The sequence below is a fragment of the Erpetoichthys calabaricus genome, chromosome 14 (assembly GCF_900747795.2).
Source record: "Erpetoichthys calabaricus chromosome 14, fErpCal1.3, whole genome shotgun sequence".
Classification (NCBI taxonomy): Eukaryota; Metazoa; Chordata; class Cladistia; order Polypteriformes; family Polypteridae; genus Erpetoichthys; species Erpetoichthys calabaricus.
Window position 1 is genome coordinate 47,939,935 of NC_041407.2, and position 21,109 is coordinate 47,961,043.

Sequence of the window (21,109 nt, forward strand, 5' to 3'; positions counted from 1 at the left end):
CAATAGAAGCCATGACCACCAAAAGTGCACTCCCTGGAAACCAAAGGTTGAGTCTTGACAAGGAGACTCAGGAATTGTTAACACAAGAATAAATAAGAAAAATGGTGTTGCATTGATGCTAAATTATGAAAATTTAAAAATATGCTTTGCTTTAGAGGCAAAAAATAATTAATACATGTAGCCGGAATATTTTTAAAACCATAATTAATTTTAAAATTACATGACTTGTAAGACACATACATAAAGCCAATTTAGGTTTACTAAGTATGTGAGAGTAAACTGAAAAAATGAGGGTCACATGCAAACTCCATACAATAAGAAATCAATTAGATTCTGAGTCTAGTGTGTATGAATCAGGGTTTGTCTTACACAGTCAGCATTTCAGCTGTGAGTTGCTCTAAATGCAGAGTAGGACACAAACTCAGGTTTTTGCCTCTACACAGAGAACAAACATCAAATTCCTTAGCCAGCAAAGGAAAAATTGAGTTGTTTCTCTCAATTAACAGCCATTTGCTTATATGTTTAATCAAGTACCAACTACTAACGTTGGCCATTGGTGGTTAATCCAGCCCAGTGATGGTCAATCCAATGTTCAGCACAGTGATTTGAGTTACATGGTTAATTTTTATGAAAGATCTGGAACACTGATTTACTACTAGAATTTATTCTAACAAATAACAACACATTTCATGAGCAGCAGAAGTAAATCATGCCAGGTTCCTCGACTCGGAGCTAAGAAAAGAAAAATGAGGCTACAGTGTACAAACTAGATGTTTCAAAACTGGAAAAAATCAAAGGTCTAATGAATCTCAACATTTGCTATGACTTAAAGAGCCCAGGGCCAAGGAGAGTAATTTGCATAAATAGAAATAATCTATGACTCCATCCTGCCTTGTGATTGCGTACACAATACAAGCTGGTGGCAGTACTAAGTAGGGAATGTTTTCTTGGTATACATTAGACCTCAATTCCAACTGAGTGTCATTTGAGTGACACAGCATACATACTGTAGGCATTGATACTGATCATGTGCATCCCTTTTAAGCCATAGTCTACTCATTTTCATAAGGATGCTTCAAGCAGGATAATGTGCCACAAAGCAGTCAGCATCTCAGGCTAGTTCAAAGAACAGTTTACTTTGATGATTTACACAAATCTCAATTTGACTGAAAACCTTTGGGATAATATGACACAGAAGGTGAGACAGACAACCAAAATCACTAACAAAATGTTTCCAGCAACTTCATGAATTCATGTCTAAAACATTCAGGATGTTCCAGAGGCAAAAGTTCATTCCATTTAGTACTAGACTGGTCCACAGACTATTTTAGGTATTGTATGTTTACTTGTTTTTTGACATTTAAAGTTATACTGAAGGGTCCCCAAGCACCATCCCACACAGTACGGCACAAGGACTATAGAAAAAAAGATAAATTGTGTCTTGAACCTAATGCCACAAGACCCAGTACCATAAATGACAATGTTGGGTAACTTATGCCACTAGTAGACTCAGTTTCACTGCCACCTTACTAAAACCTACCTACATGTGGTATTCCATGCCTCAGATCACTGCTCAATTTCCTGAAACCTAAATCACACAATTTCCTTTGCCTAAACATACCACGACTCATTCTTGTTTTTCTTGTTATCAAATTTTACTGAAACAGAAAAAGAAAATTATTTAAAGAGGAACATAAGCCATTCTGACAGTAATTGCAGAAAAGTAACCCCTAATGTTCAGTGACCACTCCTCACCCTACCATCTTCCCTCATTCTGTACCAGTAGTTTACAAGCACTTGTGGCTTATCAGATCTATATATTTAATGTGTGCCCCTAGAAAAAACATTTTGTAAAATGCTATTCAGTCATCAATATAATATTTAACTACTGAAATGCATATATGCGGGTTAACTTTCACAATCTGCACATAGTATTCTAAAGTTATTCAGCTTTTTTAAACAGAATGATAATAATCTAATGTCCTCACAAATATGGTATGCAGTAAATAGATCTGGTTGTGGAGAACACTGACTGAAAGTTAGGTTTCAGAGGTATCATCTTCAAAGTTATTTCTGTTCTTGTCAAGCAGTCTACATATTTTGATTTAAATGTCATAACAGAAGAAAGTGCACTCTCAAAGAGGAATTTGCTCTGTACCAATATGAGAAGATTGATGCTTCCTAAAGGTTTGATTTCAGATTCAAATTCTAAATCTCAATTTATAGCAATTGGTACAGAGTTCTTAGAAGATAATGAACAGGTGAACTGAAACAAAAAAGGACTGTAAATCCATTTTTTAAATCACTTTAATCAGAAAGCAAGCTACTGCTTATCAGACACATTTACATCCTGTTAGAAAGTCCACTACATCAGTTTCATTACTTGACAAGAACTTATGAAGGGTAGGAAAAATCTCCATACATTGATAAAAAATTAAAATGTAAACCATTGCCTTAATTTTACCTTGGAAAATCTAGATAACTACAATTGACCTGTATAAACTGATAGTAAAATTCATTTTGTCTTATATTATTACTCACAAATAAGCTCCTGCATAGCTGAACTCTTTCCCCTGTGAAAGATAACATACTTTAACAAACTTTAACATGACATAGCATGCTAGCATTTTTCCTTCCTATTTCATTGCACAAGGTTAGACAACATTTGTAAAACTGAGCACTTTGCTTTAATCAACTTAACAGTCTCAATAAACAGAAACTATACCCAGAGATGACACATTTATATGTCACCATAAAAATAAGACATGTAAATTGTCTCTCAGTTATAATTATCAATTCTTTAGTCTAAACATTAAAAATCCATTAAGTGCACAAATAATGAGGTCGTAGACACTTGGTGTTTGTAGTCTCTCCTAACTGTTGTCAGTTCCAGTTGCCCATATTTTGTTTCCAATTCTATAAGACAATTTTGTTGTAAGTTCCATAAGACTTCTTACATTTCACTGTCACTTAATGTTTTACCATCATATTGTAGACACTAAAAGAGAAAGTCTGCATGCTACTATGAAGTAATTTAGGTGAACAAAAAACAATGGACAAACTGGCACATATACCTAAATGACACTTCAATGAAAGCTGGAACAAAAATCACAAAATTATAATGCTTGGTGCATTTTATAGGAAGTTAACCTCATTTGCAGAGGAAGAATGGTGCATGAAAGGGTACACAAGTTAAGAGACACATAAGACAACTGTGATTAAAAACAGAATTTATCTTACTGCTACTGAATAGAACAGGAAACTGGAATGAAAACACCATTGAAAGATTAATTAAAAATAAAAAAGAAATGGTAATTAAAAATAATTTATCTCAAACTCCTTGAAATACGATGGGGCAGTCTTAGCTTAATTACAAGTGTACAAATACCACAGGTATACTGATGGCATGATGATTCTTACAAATACCACAGATATACTGATGGCATGATGATTCTTAGACTGCCGGTCATAACCTGGAGTTATTTTTTTATTTACAGGTAAAATCTTTCAATAACAGGAGCAATCACAGTTTTAAAATGTTCTTACAACCCAAAACTGAAAATTTGCTCTGGAAATACTACAGAGCAGCATTACATATTTCAAGATAAAAAAATTATTCACCTATTGAAATGAAAATTAACAGAAATAAATCCTCTCTCCATCTTAATAGCAGGTTGTGTTGTACATGCAAACAACAAAAGGTTGCACAAGAAGGGAAAATATTCCAAATCTATGTGTTTGCACATCTAATGGAAATAAGCATGCTTATATCTTTCTGTTCAACAACACAGATAGACAATAAATAAATGTCAGAGGTTACTAGGGCAAAAGACTGCAGAAGGCACATTTAGGGCTGTAGCCAGAATTGCCTTACTACTCTATGGTTTGGTTTTCACAGGAAAACTTTCATTCCAAGCCAAAAAAATAGTTACAAGGTCACATTAAAAATGAAAAACCATATGCTTTTATGATGAGCTTCTCAATTAAATTAATTATTTCCAAAATTTTTCTTATTCTATTGATTCTTATTCAAGCTCTAATAAGCCACTAATCACATTCAAATGAACACAACATGACTAGCAGTCTAGAGGCCTCTGCCACTGCACATGCCCTGGCGAGACATTGTTTAGAAAACTTTTTTGCTGCTTTTTTGTCTTTCATGGTCACGCACATTATTTAATGTCAAAACTTGTATGTTTTTTGTGTAAAAAATATGGTCTCTGTCTTCACCTTCCATCCTCACTACAGTATTTTCAACCCCTCCAGGGTCATACATTTCTAAAAACAGTGGCTGAGCATTGCAGTGTGGATAGGTGAAAATAGAGAGGTTGGACAACGCAGACTCATATCATGCTCTGGTGGTTTGTGCTAACTGGATTCTTCTTCTTCTTCTTTCGGCTGCTCCTGGACGGGTTGCCACAGCAGATCATCTTTTTCCACATCTTCATGTCCTGCTCATTACAATTTCTGAGCCACTTTGCTCACCTTATGCTCAAGCGCTTCTTTCAATAACAATTTTACCTCATTATCAGTCCAAATAAAACAACTAATTTTATTGGTTTTCATATTCAACGTTGCTGTTCTCTGTGTGTAAAGCTGCAAATAATATTCTAGTATGGAGGAGCACCCACCCCCCCTCTCGACCTAGGCATTGAATGTCTTCCACATTTTCTTGTCCTTCCTTGAAATGTTTGTGTCACTCAAAAACGTGTGTCCAAGAGAAACTGTTATCACTGTACACTGTTTTTATCATTTCATAAGTTTCTGTGGCCGTTTTGTTCAATTTCATGAAAAACTTGATGTTGACTCTCTGTTCAATTTTTTCACCCGACATTATAGCGGCAACTCGATTGTTGTACAAATACTGACTGGGCTATTCACAGGATATACCTAGCCAGTCGACGGTTTGAGAGGGCGTGTAGGAGGGGATATAGTTCTATGATTCACGCTAGGCTGACCTCCAGACGGTCTCCAGGAAAGCCCCAAGCCCAGTCCGGTTATTTTTGTGTCTCACCTTGTATATGAAGCAAGCAAGGTAATGTCTAACAGCCTCGTAAAAAACCTTGTTGCTAAATAATACAGCTGGTGCATTCTGCATCAAATAAATAAAATGAATAAATGCAAATTAAATGAAATCAAGATTATGAGCCTTAAGCAGCTGGCAAGAATCAAAGTAGCATCTAACCTTCAATAATATGCTTTAAAGATCCTATAAAAACAATATTAAAATATGTGAAATATTAAGAACTTCATGTCACCTACTCTGCTTATTCTGTAAATTCAAAAACAAAGTGGGTAACCCAAAAACTTTAGGACTGATGACTGAATAATTACTAACTAATGTTAAATAGGTAATTAAGATGCATTTGACATTTAATGAAAGCAGCAAATACGACATTATAGAAAGAAAAATAAAGCAATATACCTTTTGTAGATGAAAGCAGATTTCCTTGGCATGCTTCAAATATGTTAAATATCCAGACTATAAAAATACCAGCAACCCACATGATGTCATTAGTGTCCAAACAGTGTTGAAGATAGACCTGAAAAGGAAAACACAAAGGAATGAAACATTTCAAAAATGAAAAATTAATGCAAGTTGGAGCTCCTTTTTGGGTGAAAATAGGCTCAATGCTCTCTTCATGGCTCTTGCAATCCATCTTCACTCACCAAAGCAATAATATCCCAAGAAGAGGTTGCAGTATTAAAAGGTAATACTTAAACCAGAAACATACTAACATAATTCATTTGGGTTTTGTCTCTTATCATTATTACTATGATGTTATTCTAGAAAAGCTATAATCTATTTTTATCACCTACCTCATGTCTGCTTGATGTCCAAATGTCTTTGACAGTTATCCAAAGGAGTGTACCCTTAATATTTACAGAATTAACCAGAGCAGATATTTGTGGCATTAAAATGATTTAATAATAGTAGAAGTAGTATTATCACATGTACAGAGTATAGAGAAATTCTGTTCAACCAACATGCAACACGTCACTGCTCTTTGGCACCAAGATAAAAAAGTAATAGAAACAGATTGTTAGTGAATGTATATATTTTTTTCAGATATTTGGTTGTTTCATATACATTATATTCCTTTCCTGAACCTCTGGAGAAATATAATGTAATTTTAAAACATGATTTTTTAGGATTTTATATAAAGTCACATTGAGAAGCATTATATTCAAAAGGGAATCAATAAAAATGCAACTGGGTGTGGGACAAACAATTATGTGACGCTGAGTATTAAATGGACTTGCCCTTAGAATCTCTATATTGGAAGCATTCAAATTCATGCATAAATGGAAAGAAGATGCATATACTATTTCTCTACTTAGATTCTACTGTCATGATCTCAGACTACTTTGAGGACCATCATAAGGATTCTATGCTCTACGACCCAATAAAATTATGGACATTGAGGACTTTAAAATAGCTCTGACCAGTTACCACCATATTCTTCACTGTGACTGTGATAGCCAAATCAGAAGTTTTCTTTCTTTTTAAGTTTCTTGCTTTATAGTCATTCTGGTGTGTGTTCAGACAAAAAAGTTTGTATTTATTTAATTATTTATTTATTTATTTATAGGACTTTTGTAAAAAGTTAAATTTCCTCCTGAGGCCAAATAAAGCCTTATGTATCTATCTATCTACTTTAATTATAATTTAGGAATGGACAGTCTCAGATATAGGATTCCCTGAAATTCTTGGTGTAAGTTCAACATAGGGTATGATGCAAGACTACCTAATAGGACATCTTTACATGTCCATACCCTTCCTCAAAACAAGTACTAATGAAACATATTGTTCCTTTTGCTAAGGGACCTCATTGAAAATATTTTATGATTCTCTGCAACAATTCTTGATATGTTTTAATATGTCATTTAACAATATATGCCATTGCCTTCATCAGAGTTTTTTTTCTCTTAGCCAGAGAAGGCTGATTGTTGCAGCAAACATAATATATTAAAAAGGGAGTCAGGGGTCATCAGCCCACAGGTTAGTTTAACTTTTATATTTTGAGTTTATTTTTTCCTGGCCTCTCAATGACAATAATTTTGGTGAGCGTACTCAGTCCCACTGATGAAGAAACCAGAGAAAAGTAGTAAACAGAATTTGAGAAATTTCCATTCTGCTTGTCCGTATGTTTTCATTTGCTTCAGTTTTATTTGGCACTTGAGGCAGACAGACAGAGGCTTTCTGAAAACTGATGGCAGTAAATTTTGAATAAACTCTTCCTCACACTGAATACTGGCAATTAGTCCTTCTTCCTATTTCCTGATAAACACTGAACAAAGCACATTTGCTCTTTGACTAGTTTTCTCCTATACAAAGAGATAGAAAAACAACATGATAAAGTTACTGAAACCAAATTTATGCAGTTAAAGTGCATGTAAACTTTATCCCAGGAAGTCTTAAAGGGAACAAAAATGAAATTTCAGAATTAAACCCTGAATGAAAAATAGATCATTGTAAAAGCTGAGAATATTGATGTTAAATGACTCAGAAAAATTATGAGTAGTGCATTAGATATTTTTGTTTATACAGTATTTGACTTGTTTACTATATTAAGTAAACTCCCCCTATAATTTACAGTAAAATCTAACTTAACAGAATAATGGCTTTGTGGTCCTGTTTTCCTTGTTTTATCAAATGATGCTCGATCCAGTCCACAACTTGCTGAGAAAATGTGTTCCAATAAACTACTTTTAAACTATCCTTAGTTCATTTTTTATTACAAAAAATGTTATACATTCCACTTTTTATAAAGTAAATCCAAAATATACGAATGCATGCTGCAAGGCTTCAAAAAAAGGAGGAATGAGTGGAGGAATAAGTGTGTCCCAGCTAAATGTGTGTCTGGTTGAACTTGTATGTGCACATACCAGAGATCGTGAGTCCTTCCTTCTGACAGCATTGCAATGTTCCTCTATACATACTATGAGAGTTTTAGATGTTTGTTTCATGTATACAGCTGGGCATGCACTGCAAGGTACACTGTAAACAGCATTCCATGTCTCTGCTGCAGATTTCTTGCTTTTGGCATTAAAAAGAAAAGGGTGTCTAGAGATGTAGATGTTAAACGCATGACTTCAGCAAGAGATAAGGGACTGTTCCATTTTTATCTTAAGTAAAACATGGCTGCATAATAATATCCCTGATGTGGGATATTCCTCTGCTCTCCAGTGCTGTAATATTTAACTATAAAGTCCTTTTTACTTGTCACGGAAGTTTACCATTATTTTTATTCTTATTTATATCCATCCCCCCCCCCCCAGGAGTTAATTCTAAAGAAGTGCTGAGTGTACTTTACAGAACTGTTACAAAGCTACAAACTGCACATTCTGGTGGTTTTATTATTGTGACTGGATATTTTATTCACATGAACATGAAGACTGTTCTCCCCAACTTTGATCAACACGCAAACTTTCAAACCAGAGGAGAGAACAAACTGGACACTCCTGCAATGATTATAAAGCTATACCCTACCTACATCTTAGTTGTTCTGATCATGTTTCCATTATGTATACAGAACACTGTTTACATGGTTTAAACCATGGAATGGACTATATTTGAAGCAGCTGCCACCTATGGTCATCAGATTTACTTAGAGGAGTACGTATCATTAGTGACTAGCTACATTAACAACTGCATAGATAATGTGACTGTCTCAAAGACCATGAGAACATATGCAAATCATAAACTTTAGATGACAATGGAGGTATGTGCACTGTTAAAAAATCCATACTGCTGCCATTAGATAAGGTGACAAGGAAGACCTCAATACAGCAAGGGCAAACCTATCTCAGGGCATCAAAGCAGTTAAGTCAGAGTACAGCAAGAAAATCCGCAGCCACTTTCAGGACAGCAGAGACACAAAGAGCATGTGGCAGGGAATCTAAGCTATTATAGACTAAAAGACAAGACCACCTGTCTGCAGTAGTGATAATTCCCTTCCAGATGTTATAAATAACTTCTACATACCCTGAATGACATACTGTACCTGCGAGGACGTTCATCTCTCCTCAGCAAGAACAGGTACTGTGCCTTGACCACTGCTGACTTTGTTGAACGTGAACCCATGCAAAGCTACTGGACTAGACAACATACCTGACTAAGTGCTAATGTGCAAGCCAGTTGACAGATGTCATTACAGACATTTTCAGCATAGGCAGGGAGTCATCCCCAAGTGCTCAAAATCACCACCATCATACTTGTTCTGAAGAAGTCCTCAATGTGCCTCAATGAGTATCAGCTTATAGCTCTAACATCTGTCATCAAGAAGTGTCTTAAGAGGCTAGTCTTGGGCCACTTGAAAACTGGACTTACCACATCACATGACTCTCTCTCATTTGCCTGTCACCAGAACTGTTCCAATAATGATGTCATATTATCTACTCTTCATTTGGCACTGTCACTTCTGAACAAAAGAGACACATATGCTAGAAGACTTTTTACTGACTTCAGTTCAGCTTTCAAAACTATCATACCTCAGAAGCTCATAGGGAAGTTGGTCCTGCTAGGTAACAACTCTTCCCTATGCAACTGGATCATGGACTTCCAGACAGGGAGACCCCAAATAGTCTGTGTCAAAAACACCATCTCTAGTACAGTGGTGCCTCATACTTCGAACTTCATTTGTTTCAGGAGGCTGTTTGAATTCTGAATTGCTCGAAGTCTGAATCAGTTTTCCCCCTTAGAAATAATGGAAAGTGAATTAATCCATTCCCACACCCTAAATAATACCCATTTTGATAAACTTGAACAGCAAACATGTTGATGTCATAATGACATTCTGCTGGGCAAATAACATCTACAGCCTGCACCATCTCCTAAAAATAAGACTATGCAGCGAGTGGACTGTCACAGGTGAGTTTCTCCACTTCCACAACATCTCGGCGGACATAGCCAGGCAGAAGCAGGACTGCAGGGCTGGTGTGCTGGCAAGGCTACGGAGGCAACCACACAAGACGCCTCTTCCTAGTTTTTTTCTTACCCACAAAAGACCCTCGCAAATAAAATGGACAAACTGATGCTACAAGTTGCAGCGACTAAGACAGTTGTGTTCTGCTGATTACAGAGACATGGCTTCATTCACTTATTATGGATACAACTATCGAGTTGGCACAGTACAACAGCAGAACAGAACCAGAGACAAAAGAAAGAATGGAATATTCAAAGTTAGAATCGTTCGAAATACGAGACACCACGGTACCATCACACTGAGCACTGGTACAATCAAGGGCTTTGTACTCAGCTCGCTTCTGTTCATTCTTCTGACTAATACTATCATTAAGTTTATGGATGTTACAACGATGGTGGGTCTCTTAATCAACGAGTCAGCTTAAAAAATGGATATAAAACAATTGGCAGGCTGTTGCAAGTGCAACAACCTGTCTGTTAAGGTGCAGACATTGCACGTTGAAGGTTCTTTATTGGAATTGGTCTAGAGCACCAAATTTCATGGTGTGCACCTGGTAGCCGACCCTACTTGGTCAATTAACACCACCATAGCCAAGAAAGCAGAGAAACATCTTCTCTTCCTTCAGTGGCTGAAGAAGACAAACATTCCTCAACCCCATCCTCACCACATTCTACAGTGGTACCATGGTGAGCATTCTGACCAGCTGCATGACTGTCTGGTTTGGGAACTGCAGTTTCTCTGACCATAAGGTGCACACAGTTGAAAAGATCATTGGGGCCGCTCTGCACACCTTTAAAAACATTATTATACAGTGTTGCGTCTGCAATGCCTATAGCATTGTTAAGGACTACTTCCACCCCTTCCACAGTCTCCTTGTCCCACTTCCATCTGGCAGAAGATACTATAGCATCTACACCAGTTAGGCCAGGCTCTGCAACAGCTTCTACTCCTTGGCTCTCCGGACTCTGAACTCTGTGCTGTCTCTCTATCTTCAGATCTGCTCCTAGTAGCTTATTTATATGCAGTATATTTGTTAAACTTGTCACTGCTGTTGTTTTTTTATTATTAGTTGTTAGTTGTTATAATTTACTTACATATTACTATCTATTTAAATGATTACTATCTATTCACTTACCTATTGTTCTTATTTTCTTTTATGTACTTATTTATCTATTTATAGTTTAGTTCTTTAACTGTCTTGCAGTTGTCTTTATTTATATATATGTTGCATTGCAGACATGAGAAATGTTATTTTGTGCCACTGTATGCTACAATACCGTGTATGGATGGTATGACAATGAAACCACTTGAAACTTAAATATGCAAAAAAAAACTTCTACCCATTGGATATTAAGACTATGCCAGAAGATAATGGGCACTGATTAAGACAACACCCCACATGTGATGGATAAGTGCTGCAAGCTGACAAGAGCGAATTTTTGGAACCGATCCTGATATAATAAAGTTAAATGTTAACAATTCATGTTAGGTTTTGTCTTGGCCCTTTTTTTCCTGGCAATATTCTTAGACATGAGCAATCACATTTGTATCTAAGAGCTGGATTATCTAAACTGAGGCACAGCCTGGCTTCTTCTTCAAAAGGATTAAATTGACTGTTAAAATATCAATAACCTTAAAAACTGCCATGATGTAGTGCCTTGTTTCTGTATTCTGTGAAGTTTATCAGCTTACCAGTCTCACAATTTTGAGGTGGGCAAATTATATATCCATTTATCACAATTTTACTGTCCTGGCAGCACCACCAAATACTGTAGAGGAAGTGAAGGCAATCTTCAATAGCTTTACCCTCTTTGTGTATAAATGCCTTTAAAGGCAGACACCTCTTTAAAATGTTTGTTTTGACACTTAAGACTTCTTCACCAATTCTCAACAGATTACCTCTATTTACAATTATGTTGGTTGTTCACAGGTTCAGGCAGCATAAAAAGTGTTCAAATGTGAATGACTTTTCACTAGACTTTCAGCTCTATCAATCCTTATCAAAACCTAAAAATCAATTCGAGCAGTGTTTGCTAAAACATTAAATTTGCTAATAGCAAAAAATACAGTTGACCTAACTATCAACTACTGTGAATGTTTCCCTAGTATAGACCCAGGTCATCCATGTCAAGAAAACCTCAAAATGTAATTTGCAGCTGTGTGGCTCACTAACAATCCTCACTGCAATCTCATAATGTGATTCCCACATGTACAGCAGTGAAATTTTGTGAATGCCTCAGAATGGAAATTTCAGGAGTGAATACCGGATACCATCTCACAAGTATGTTAAAATGTAAATCACAGCTGTGCAAACCAGTATCAGTATCAGTTTGAAAACCTCAAAATGTAACTTATTATGTACGTTGGTCAACAATAACAATTCAGAAGAACTCATGTTAATCTATCTCTTGCTACCTGATCTGTGAATGTATGTTAACTGCATGAACACCTACTCCAATATCACAAACAACTAAAAATGTAATTTACAAGGGTACATTTCAATATCCAGATTGTAAACACCCTAAAAGGCAAATCACAGTGAAAGACTCACTCAGCACAATCTTAATCAGGTTGAACATTCAGTGTTATGTTTTTAAAGTGGGTGATGTTTTATACAGGCATAGGTCTTCAAAATATGAACCATGATTTGCACAGTGACAGTTTACTGGTTGCATCTGGGAGTTTACATCAATCTAAGACTAATACTGGACAAACACCTGCTGATGTAAAACAACAGGTAAAGGTTATTGCCATCCATCTATTTATAGACTCCTTTTATTCAGTTCAGAGTCATGGAGAGCCAGGGCCTATCCCTGAATGAGCTGTGCACAATGCAAGAGCCAACCCTAGACTGGGCACCAGTACATCACAGGGCCTACCCTTAACCTACTGTCTGCCCAGTGGCGGCTGGGCGGTCTCGTGGCCTCGGAAACCCTATACATTTTGGTTTTTTTTCTCCAGCCCTCTGGAGTTTTTGTTTTGTTTTTTCTGTCCTCCTGGCCATCGGACCTTACTTTACTCTTTATTACTTAGTATTGCGTAATCTTATTTTTATATTTTTCTTTTTTCTTTCTTTGTCTTATAAAGCACTTTGAGCTACATCATTTGTATGAAAATGTCCTATAAATATAAATGTTGTTGTTGTTGATAACCTCACTCAATCACACAGAACAATCTAACATACACACATTTGGTATAAAAATTGGAGGACCAGTAGCACTGTGTAAACTTTACAATGTGTGGTGTAGCAGTTAAGGCTTTGAACTTCAAACCCTGAGGTTGTGGGTTCAAATCCTGCTAATGATCATGAGCAAGTCGGTTGACCTCCCTGTGCTCCAATTGGAAAAACAAAAAAATGTAACCTATTGTAACATAAATGTTGTAAATTGCCTTGGATAAAGTAAACATAAAAAATGTAATGCACTGGCCAGGATTCACACTCAGTCTCCTGTAGCTCTGATGGAGCCATATTTATTCACTATACCACTCAAGGTTAATTTCACACATTGAAAATGTAAAAAGAAAGTTAAGTCATACTGTATTCTGTAACTTTAATCATCCTGGTGAATTATGCTTATAGGTGCAGAACAGGAGCAGAGCTCATCATCAGTTAGATTTTGAGAAGTGAATGACCTTTTACACAAAAAGTGCATTTTATGATGTTAGCTAAACTGAAGCTGCTAGATTCAAACCGCTTTGTTGCCTTTAGTAAATGAAAGCTGCACTACACATACCAGAATGCATGTACATTCACTGCCTCAGTCGTAGTTTTCTAAATTCTTCAGAGACACAAAACCAATCTTATGAACATAAGACGATGGAAAGGAATGCGCACTATCAACTGCACCCGGACACTGCACGTTTACTAATTCATGCATTGCATGGATGTGATTTAACCAGTTCTGGGGATCGGGTGGAATCACAATCCTACCCTGTAGCAAAGAGCGCAAGGCGCTGGACGGAGCAGCACTTAGAGGACACACTCAAGCACACATTCCCCAACTAACAACCAACCCCCAAACCCCCACTCCAAATAACACACACACACTGCGCATGTTTAGATTTGTTCATAAACTATTCAAACAGGCCTGTGGAAAAACCGTAAGTGTCCTGAGGAAGCCTACACACTAAAAATTGCTGAATTCTGGTCTTTAGGTAAATATTACGACTTGTGATTACGTTTTAAACAACCTGGTATTAATTTGTAGATATTATGAATGATAACAATGATAGGTCACCTAAAAGTTTTGCAAATCATTGCTAGAGTTGCACCTTAGTAAGAGAAAAGTATGATTATCTTGTCGAAGTGAGGTTTCAGGGGTCGCATCCACGACGTTCGGATGATCTCGTATATTTACCACAACTGGCTATCCCCGGAATGTACAATTAAAACACAATGCAATAGGGAATATGACTTTTTATGTTTGCAGCCCCTCAACAACAAAAAAGGCCACACTTCCCTTCAAAGGAGAACAGTAGGTATTGCAGCCGAACACCACTGACAGAATCCATTAAGTCCATGACTGCACTCTGACCGACACCGTCATCAGCGCTGCCTTCTCCAGATGCTTTAAAAGAACATTCGGAATTCCCAAATGTGAAGTATTCATCAAACGCGAAGAAACAGACAAAACACTACGGACGAGATTACAAAAATAGTCGCCAAGAATCCTTATGCTTTTAACTGTGAACTTAACCAAACATATAGGCGACTGTAGCAGCCTAAGTTTAATAGTCATAACAAAAGTTATCGGCAAAACAACATTCTTAAGCGCACACTTTAACAAAAGCGAAGCTCTCACAAACAACAAAAAAAAAAAAAAATATATATATATATATAACATAATATATATATATATATATAGATTTTTTTTTTCTCTTGAGCAAAAGTTCACGTTCCACAGAAGCAGAGGGAGCCTGGGATACGTACCGCGGCCAGGCGTCTCTCGGGATCCCCGCTTCAGCACCTCTTTACTCCGCAGTCTTGCGATAAAAAAGAGAAAAGCACAGACTTCCCTTCTCAGCACTCTGTGACATCACCTGGACCCGTAATGGAAAATGGACGGAGGCACTCTATCCCCCCACAGCTAAAACTTACAAGAGCTGAGAAAAAAAACTTCTTGCGCAGCTCTCCAACTATTTTAGTGAGGGGGCACGTTTTATATACGCACGCCCCCCGCCAGGCGGTGGGATATACCTCGGGCTGACAACGGATACGTGCGGCGCTTTCCTCTGAATTTTACAGGACAGACCTGGCACCCTGTGTCTCTAAACCTGGGACACATGGGTTCAAAAATGGAGAGAGGGAGGCACTGAACCGTTTCAGGGTTTATGGTAATAGAATTTAACGAACTTAATTAAGTTCCGAGGTTCGAAGAGTTAAAGTTAATTTTGAGGTATCTCTGAATAATGCTTAGGCATAGTAATTAGGGGTTGGTCACTCAGATAGATAGATAGATAGATAGATAGATAGATAGATAGATAGATAGATAGATAGATAGATAGATAGATAGATAGATAGATAGATAGATAGATCAGTTTCCAACGTTATTACCAGATTTTTGCCACCAGACTCGTTTTCTTACGCCAATCTATGAATGAAATAATACAGTTGATACTAGATTATATGTGCTTAAAGTGAAGTAATGATTTGTAATATCTTCCAAAATTCATTGGGCAATGTATTTTTGTGTAAATTCTACTAAATAAATAAATTGATCACATAAATACTAAATCAAATATGCTGTTATTCATGGTTTTGAAACCAATAAGAACAGTTTGCATTTTTAGTAAATTTTCACGGTTTGATCCTTAACTGCAGTGACCAATATGTCAGTGGTTTGCTTTGAAATCCAGCCCTTTTCTATTCCATCTTTCCTGGCTGAGATTTTTGGATTAAGAGCCAAAACTGAAATTTAAAAAGGAAAAAAAAAGGAATCCTCCCAGAAGGATGCAGCAAAGTACTGGCAGACGTAATGTGCCATTTTTGTCAACTCTCTGGATGGAGGGGTGGAGAAATCCCATTAAACCGTTAACCCAATAGAAAGTGAAAATGCACACGATGTGCTGAAGGCACCCTTAATCTGAAGTTAAGTGAGCCAACTATGTGTCACAACTGTGCCATTCTGATACCCAGATACCTGGACCCATAACGTTTAATAAACATGAATGACTATCTGACTTCTTTAGATCACATTTGAAATTTGATATCCCTGTAACACAGTAAACCTAGGTTAGGTAAAGAATTTCAGTAGAAGAAATACAAGAAAAGACACATTTAAGAGACTAGAGGACTGGAGCACATGAAAAAACATTGGGCACAAAAAAGATAAAATTATGTTAGGTTGGTGCTGCAGATGAGCAATGGTTTTATTATGCCTTGCTATATGTGCTGTTATGTGTGTATGGAAATTGCCAGAACCAGTGTGTTGATGTAAGGAGGCTAAAACTATTGAATTACTTTCTGCCGCTGGGACAAGATTGTCTTAAAAGCTTTATAGTTAATGTCTGCTGTGTCCACATTCACAGCAAAACCCTGTAATCAGTTTTTAAAATTAAATACAATTAAAACAGCAAGTGCTCTTTGTTGGTTGTATTGTTTGAGATGCATTTATGTCTCCATTATGTGCAGTTTAATTATCAGAATATAAAAGTCAATCAATCAGACTGTGAGTTTTGATGCATTAAGGAAGAGATGTTTTGCTTTACCAGTTGACTGGCTATAAACTCCACTTACTCTGAGAGCAACAGCCAAGGTCCCAGAAGGCAGAAACTGATTATGTCTGAGGCATAGCCACTGTTTTCAAATACAAAGGGTAATAAAATGAAAATGCCATGTCTTCTCTGCAATATCATTAAAGCCATTTTTTATTGTCTGTATGCAGTGGGCCTAAAGTGTTATCCTACCCTCTATATAAGGTCTGTATGTTCTCCAAGAGCTCACAATGGCTTGCCTTGTGTTATATCCGTTTCTGTGTTGGATCGGCAAGAGCATTTATGTGGTTCTGTTTATGTGTGACCTTCAATGGACTCATGACCAGCTTCAGCCCTCTGACCCCCTGAGTTAGACAAACACGTGAGAAAGACCTATGAATTGATAGATGTGTCTGTAGAGGAACATGCACTCTATTCTGCTGGGTTTTTATTATTAGGGTGTCAAATTAAAGGTTAAAAAAGTCGCTAAATGGTCTGCTAATTACCACCTAGTAAAAATACAGTTGCAGTTTAGGCCTATTAAACTTCTTGTGGAGTCCTCTGGATTTGTTAAAGAGGTGTTAGGGACATCGAAATGGCAGTAGCCTATAGTAGAGAAGCATGAGGAGTGGAGAAAGAGAATGTGTCTGAAATATATCAGCTAGGACACAATGAGGGAGATAATTAGGGCTTAGATCAGAAGCTAGGAGGTGTTAACAGAAGAGTTGTTGATGATCCTAGAAGTGACCAGCCAGTACATGTTTATGTCTGTTTTCATACTAGACAGTCTATAGTCTGCTAATGTAACTACTGTGAAGGGCTGCACAGCATGATTTTGCTGCATTTTCATAGCACCTTGAAAATCATTACTTTTATTCATCCATTTACCTATTTATTACATTCTTTTATGTTTGAGGGTTATAGCCTAGAATGGAAAGAAGTCAGGAACCATCCCAGGATGAGGTGACAGTGCACTGCATGTCCCACCAATTAAACTAACATACATGTCTTTTAACTATGAAAGGAAACTGGAGTACCCATAGAATGCAGAGACAAGGACCATATCCAGAACTAAAAACTTGGTCTCCTTGACTCTAATGCTCAACACTCTGTCAAAGTACTCCCTGTAACCCTACCAACTTTTGATTACATCACAGCTATAGTCAGTCCATACGTTTTTGGACAGTGACACAATTGTCATCATTTTGGCTCTATATGCAACCACAATGGAATTGAAATAGAGCAATCATTATGTGATTGAAGTGTGGACTTTCAGCTTTAATTTAAGGGGTTTATCAAAAATATTGTATTTAGCCTTGTAGGAATGTCAGCCATTTTTCTGCATAACCCCCATTTCCAAGAGCTCAAAAGTATATGAACATTTGATTGGCACACTGTTCCATAGCTAGTTGGGAGCAGTTCCCCGGTTATTTCATTAACTATTAAAAAGGTGAAAGGTCTGGAATTGATTCAAAGTGTGGAATTTGCATTTTGAAGTTGTCACTGTCACTGGGTCCAGCACCTGTGGGGCATCTGTTGGTGAAGAAGGATTCACTGATCTTGATTTTGCAGGTGATGCCATAATTCTTTCAGAGCCGGTGAATGGGGCTGTCAAGAAACTGATTGAGGAGTCTGAATGTCTAGGCTTCCAAGTGTCCTGGATAAAAACCAAGATCCAGGCCTTTAATAAACTCTTGGGCACAGCCATCAGCACTGTTTCTGTCTGCACCTCGGCAGTGACATTAATGTCTCTATTGACTTTTCCTATGAAGTTAGCAGACGGATTGAGAGAGTATGTGGATTATGAGATTTCTGGAAGGGGTGTGTGGCACTCCCAATATCTTTGTAAAATGCCAAAAGTCCAAGTCACTAGAGTCCTATTGCTTCCTGTTTTGCTATATGGTTGCGAGACATGGATGCTATCCAGTGATCTGAGATTAAGACTGTGTCTCTTTGGAGAATTCTTGGGTCCCGCTGGTTTGGCTTTCTGTTGAATGAGCAGTTGCTCACAGTCCCGAATCAGGCACATTACTTGCATTGTGAGGGAGCATCAGTTACAGCATTACGGCCATGTGGTGCATTTCCCCGAGGGTGATCCAGCTTGCCGGATCTTCAATGCATAGGACAGAGCAGCTGGATCAGGCCATGTGGATGTCCACATAATACCTGGCTGCGACCGATAGATGGTCTTTTCCGGGGGATGGAACTGCACCGCATGTCTGCCTGGGGGGTTGCCAACTGGGATCCTGAGCTGTTTCGTCATGTGGTAGGTGCACCAACACGCTGTACAAGTGCATGCTCCCTAACCATTATTAGGCTGAGAAAACAAACCCTTTTGAGAGCAGAAACACAAGGAGTGGTCAAATCAACCATTTGGTACATTCTTGAAAAGAAGGAACACACTGGTGAACTCAGCAACATCAGAAGGTCTGGAAAACTACAGAAGACAGCTGTTCTGAATGACTGCAGAATTCTGTCCTTGGTGAAGAATTAAGCCCTCACAACATTTAGCCAAACCAAAAACACTCTCCAAGAAGCAGGCCTATCATTGCCAAAGCCTATGATCAAGAGAAAACTTCATGAAAGTAAAGCCATAAGGTATAACACAAACCACTGGTAGACCTCAAGCATAGGAAGGACATACCTGTATTAGACATTACCAGAAAAAAAATTTAAAAGAATGTCTGTCCAGTTCTGGAACAATTAAGATCAATATATACCAGAATGTTGGAAAGAAAAGAGTATGGAGAAGAGAAGAAGTTGCTCATGATCTGATGAATACCACATCATCAGTGAAACATGGCAGAGGCAGTTTTATGGCATGATCGTGCATGGCTGTGAATGGAAGTCAGTCACTAGTGTTTATTGATGATATAACTGCTGGCAGAAGTTTATAGGGTTATACTATCTGCTCAGATTCAACCAAATGCTGCAAAACTGAGAGGACAACACTTCACAGTACACATGGACAAGGAGATAAAATATACTGCAAAAGCAATCCAAGTGCTTTTCAAGGCAAAGAAGTGGAATATCCTTCCAAGTCAATCAACTGACCTCAACCCAGTTGGACATGCATTTCACTTGCTGAAGGCAAAACAGATGTCGGAAAGCCAACATACAAGCAGCAACTGAAGACAGTTGCAGTAAAGGCCAGACAAAGTATCACAAGGGTGGAAACCCAGCACTTGGAGATGTCCATGGGTTCCAGATTTCAGGCAGTCATTGACTGCAAAGGATTTTCAACCAAATATTGAAAATGATCATTATATTTATGATTATGTTAGTTTGTCCAAATATTTTTGAGCCCTGAAAATAGAGGGCCACGTATAAAAATGTCTGCCTTTTCTAAATAGCTCATTCAATATTTTTATTAAAATGCTTAAATTATTAAATTAAATTTAATTAAAGCTGAAAATCTTCAGTCACATCTTGATTGCTTTGTTTCAAATCCTTTCTGGTGGTGTACAGAGCCAAAAGCATTAAAATTGTGTCTGTGTCCAAATACTTATACACCTGACTATATGTGGTCAGGAAGTGTGCCAATGATTGGCTGGCTAAAACTTTGGTTCTAGAAATAACATGGACACAGTAACATTTGGTTGTGCCACAGGACTCACACAGGTCCCCACTTCAATATGTACACAATTATTTTGAATTTATGGACTAAGGTCTTGTGCAGAAATTTTCTGAATATTAAAGATGCCATGCTCAAATAAACACTGACACCAGATGCATCCCAAATAAGTAATCTGTATTTTTAACTTGTCTTTCCAAAGATAAGACTGAGCATTTCAGCAATTTATTAAAGTTTTTTTTTTTTATTATTTTGTTTCCTCAGTTATCTGCCAGGCTACTAAGTAAAAAAGCTCTGTGTGCATTGTTTTATACAATACTTCATTTTTTTAAAACATTCAGAGTTGCAACCTTCCTGGTTATTATAGGATGTTCCAAGGAGCCAACAGAGAGACTCCCATCTGTCCAGGTTATTGATTGCTGGCAGACAGACAGATTACTTCAGATAAAACACAATGTGCTACACTGATTAATATGCAGATTATGATAAATGTCAATTGAAAAACAGCAAGGCATGTGTGCTGGATGGAAGCCAGCCACATTTCTTCATGCAGTGAATGTGTGTAGTTTTACACTACAACTCAAAAAAACAATGACTTACAGGAAAATTTTCCATAAATGTACAGATGGGAGCGAATTATCATCCATGTGGCGCCCAAAGAGTTTTTACCCATCCATTTTTTTTAATGAACTCATTCCAGCAAGTATAATGTCACAGAGACCTGAAAATGAAATCTGCTCCAGTAGGTGCAAGACATGAATGAGAACTAGGTGAATCACCAATTAACTGTCTAGGGGTAAAATACAAAAACATGAACAACATGTAAACTCCACACAGATGGCATTCCAGTCAGAAATGAACCAAGGATCAAGAGTTGTGAGGTATCTATTAGTGCATCACTGTGCTGGGTTAA

General features: G+C 37.4%; 1 protein-coding gene across 1 annotated transcript in view; it reads right to left on the reverse strand.

Moving 5' to 3' along the window:
• Window positions 1–15,079, reverse strand: part of col16a1 (collagen, type XVI, alpha 1) — a 346,728-nt gene extending 331,649 nt beyond the window's left edge. The window contains exons 1-2 of the mRNA XM_051936205.1: window positions 14,860–15,079; window positions 5,426–5,543 (exon numbers count right to left, since the gene is read on the reverse strand). Coding sequence (XP_051792165.1) covers window positions 5,426–5,507 — 82 coding nt within the window. The 5' untranslated portion in view covers window positions 5,508–5,543; window positions 14,860–15,079. The remainder of the gene's footprint in view (window positions 1–5,425; window positions 5,544–14,859) is intronic.
• Window positions 15,080–21,109: the final 6,030 nt, after the last annotated feature.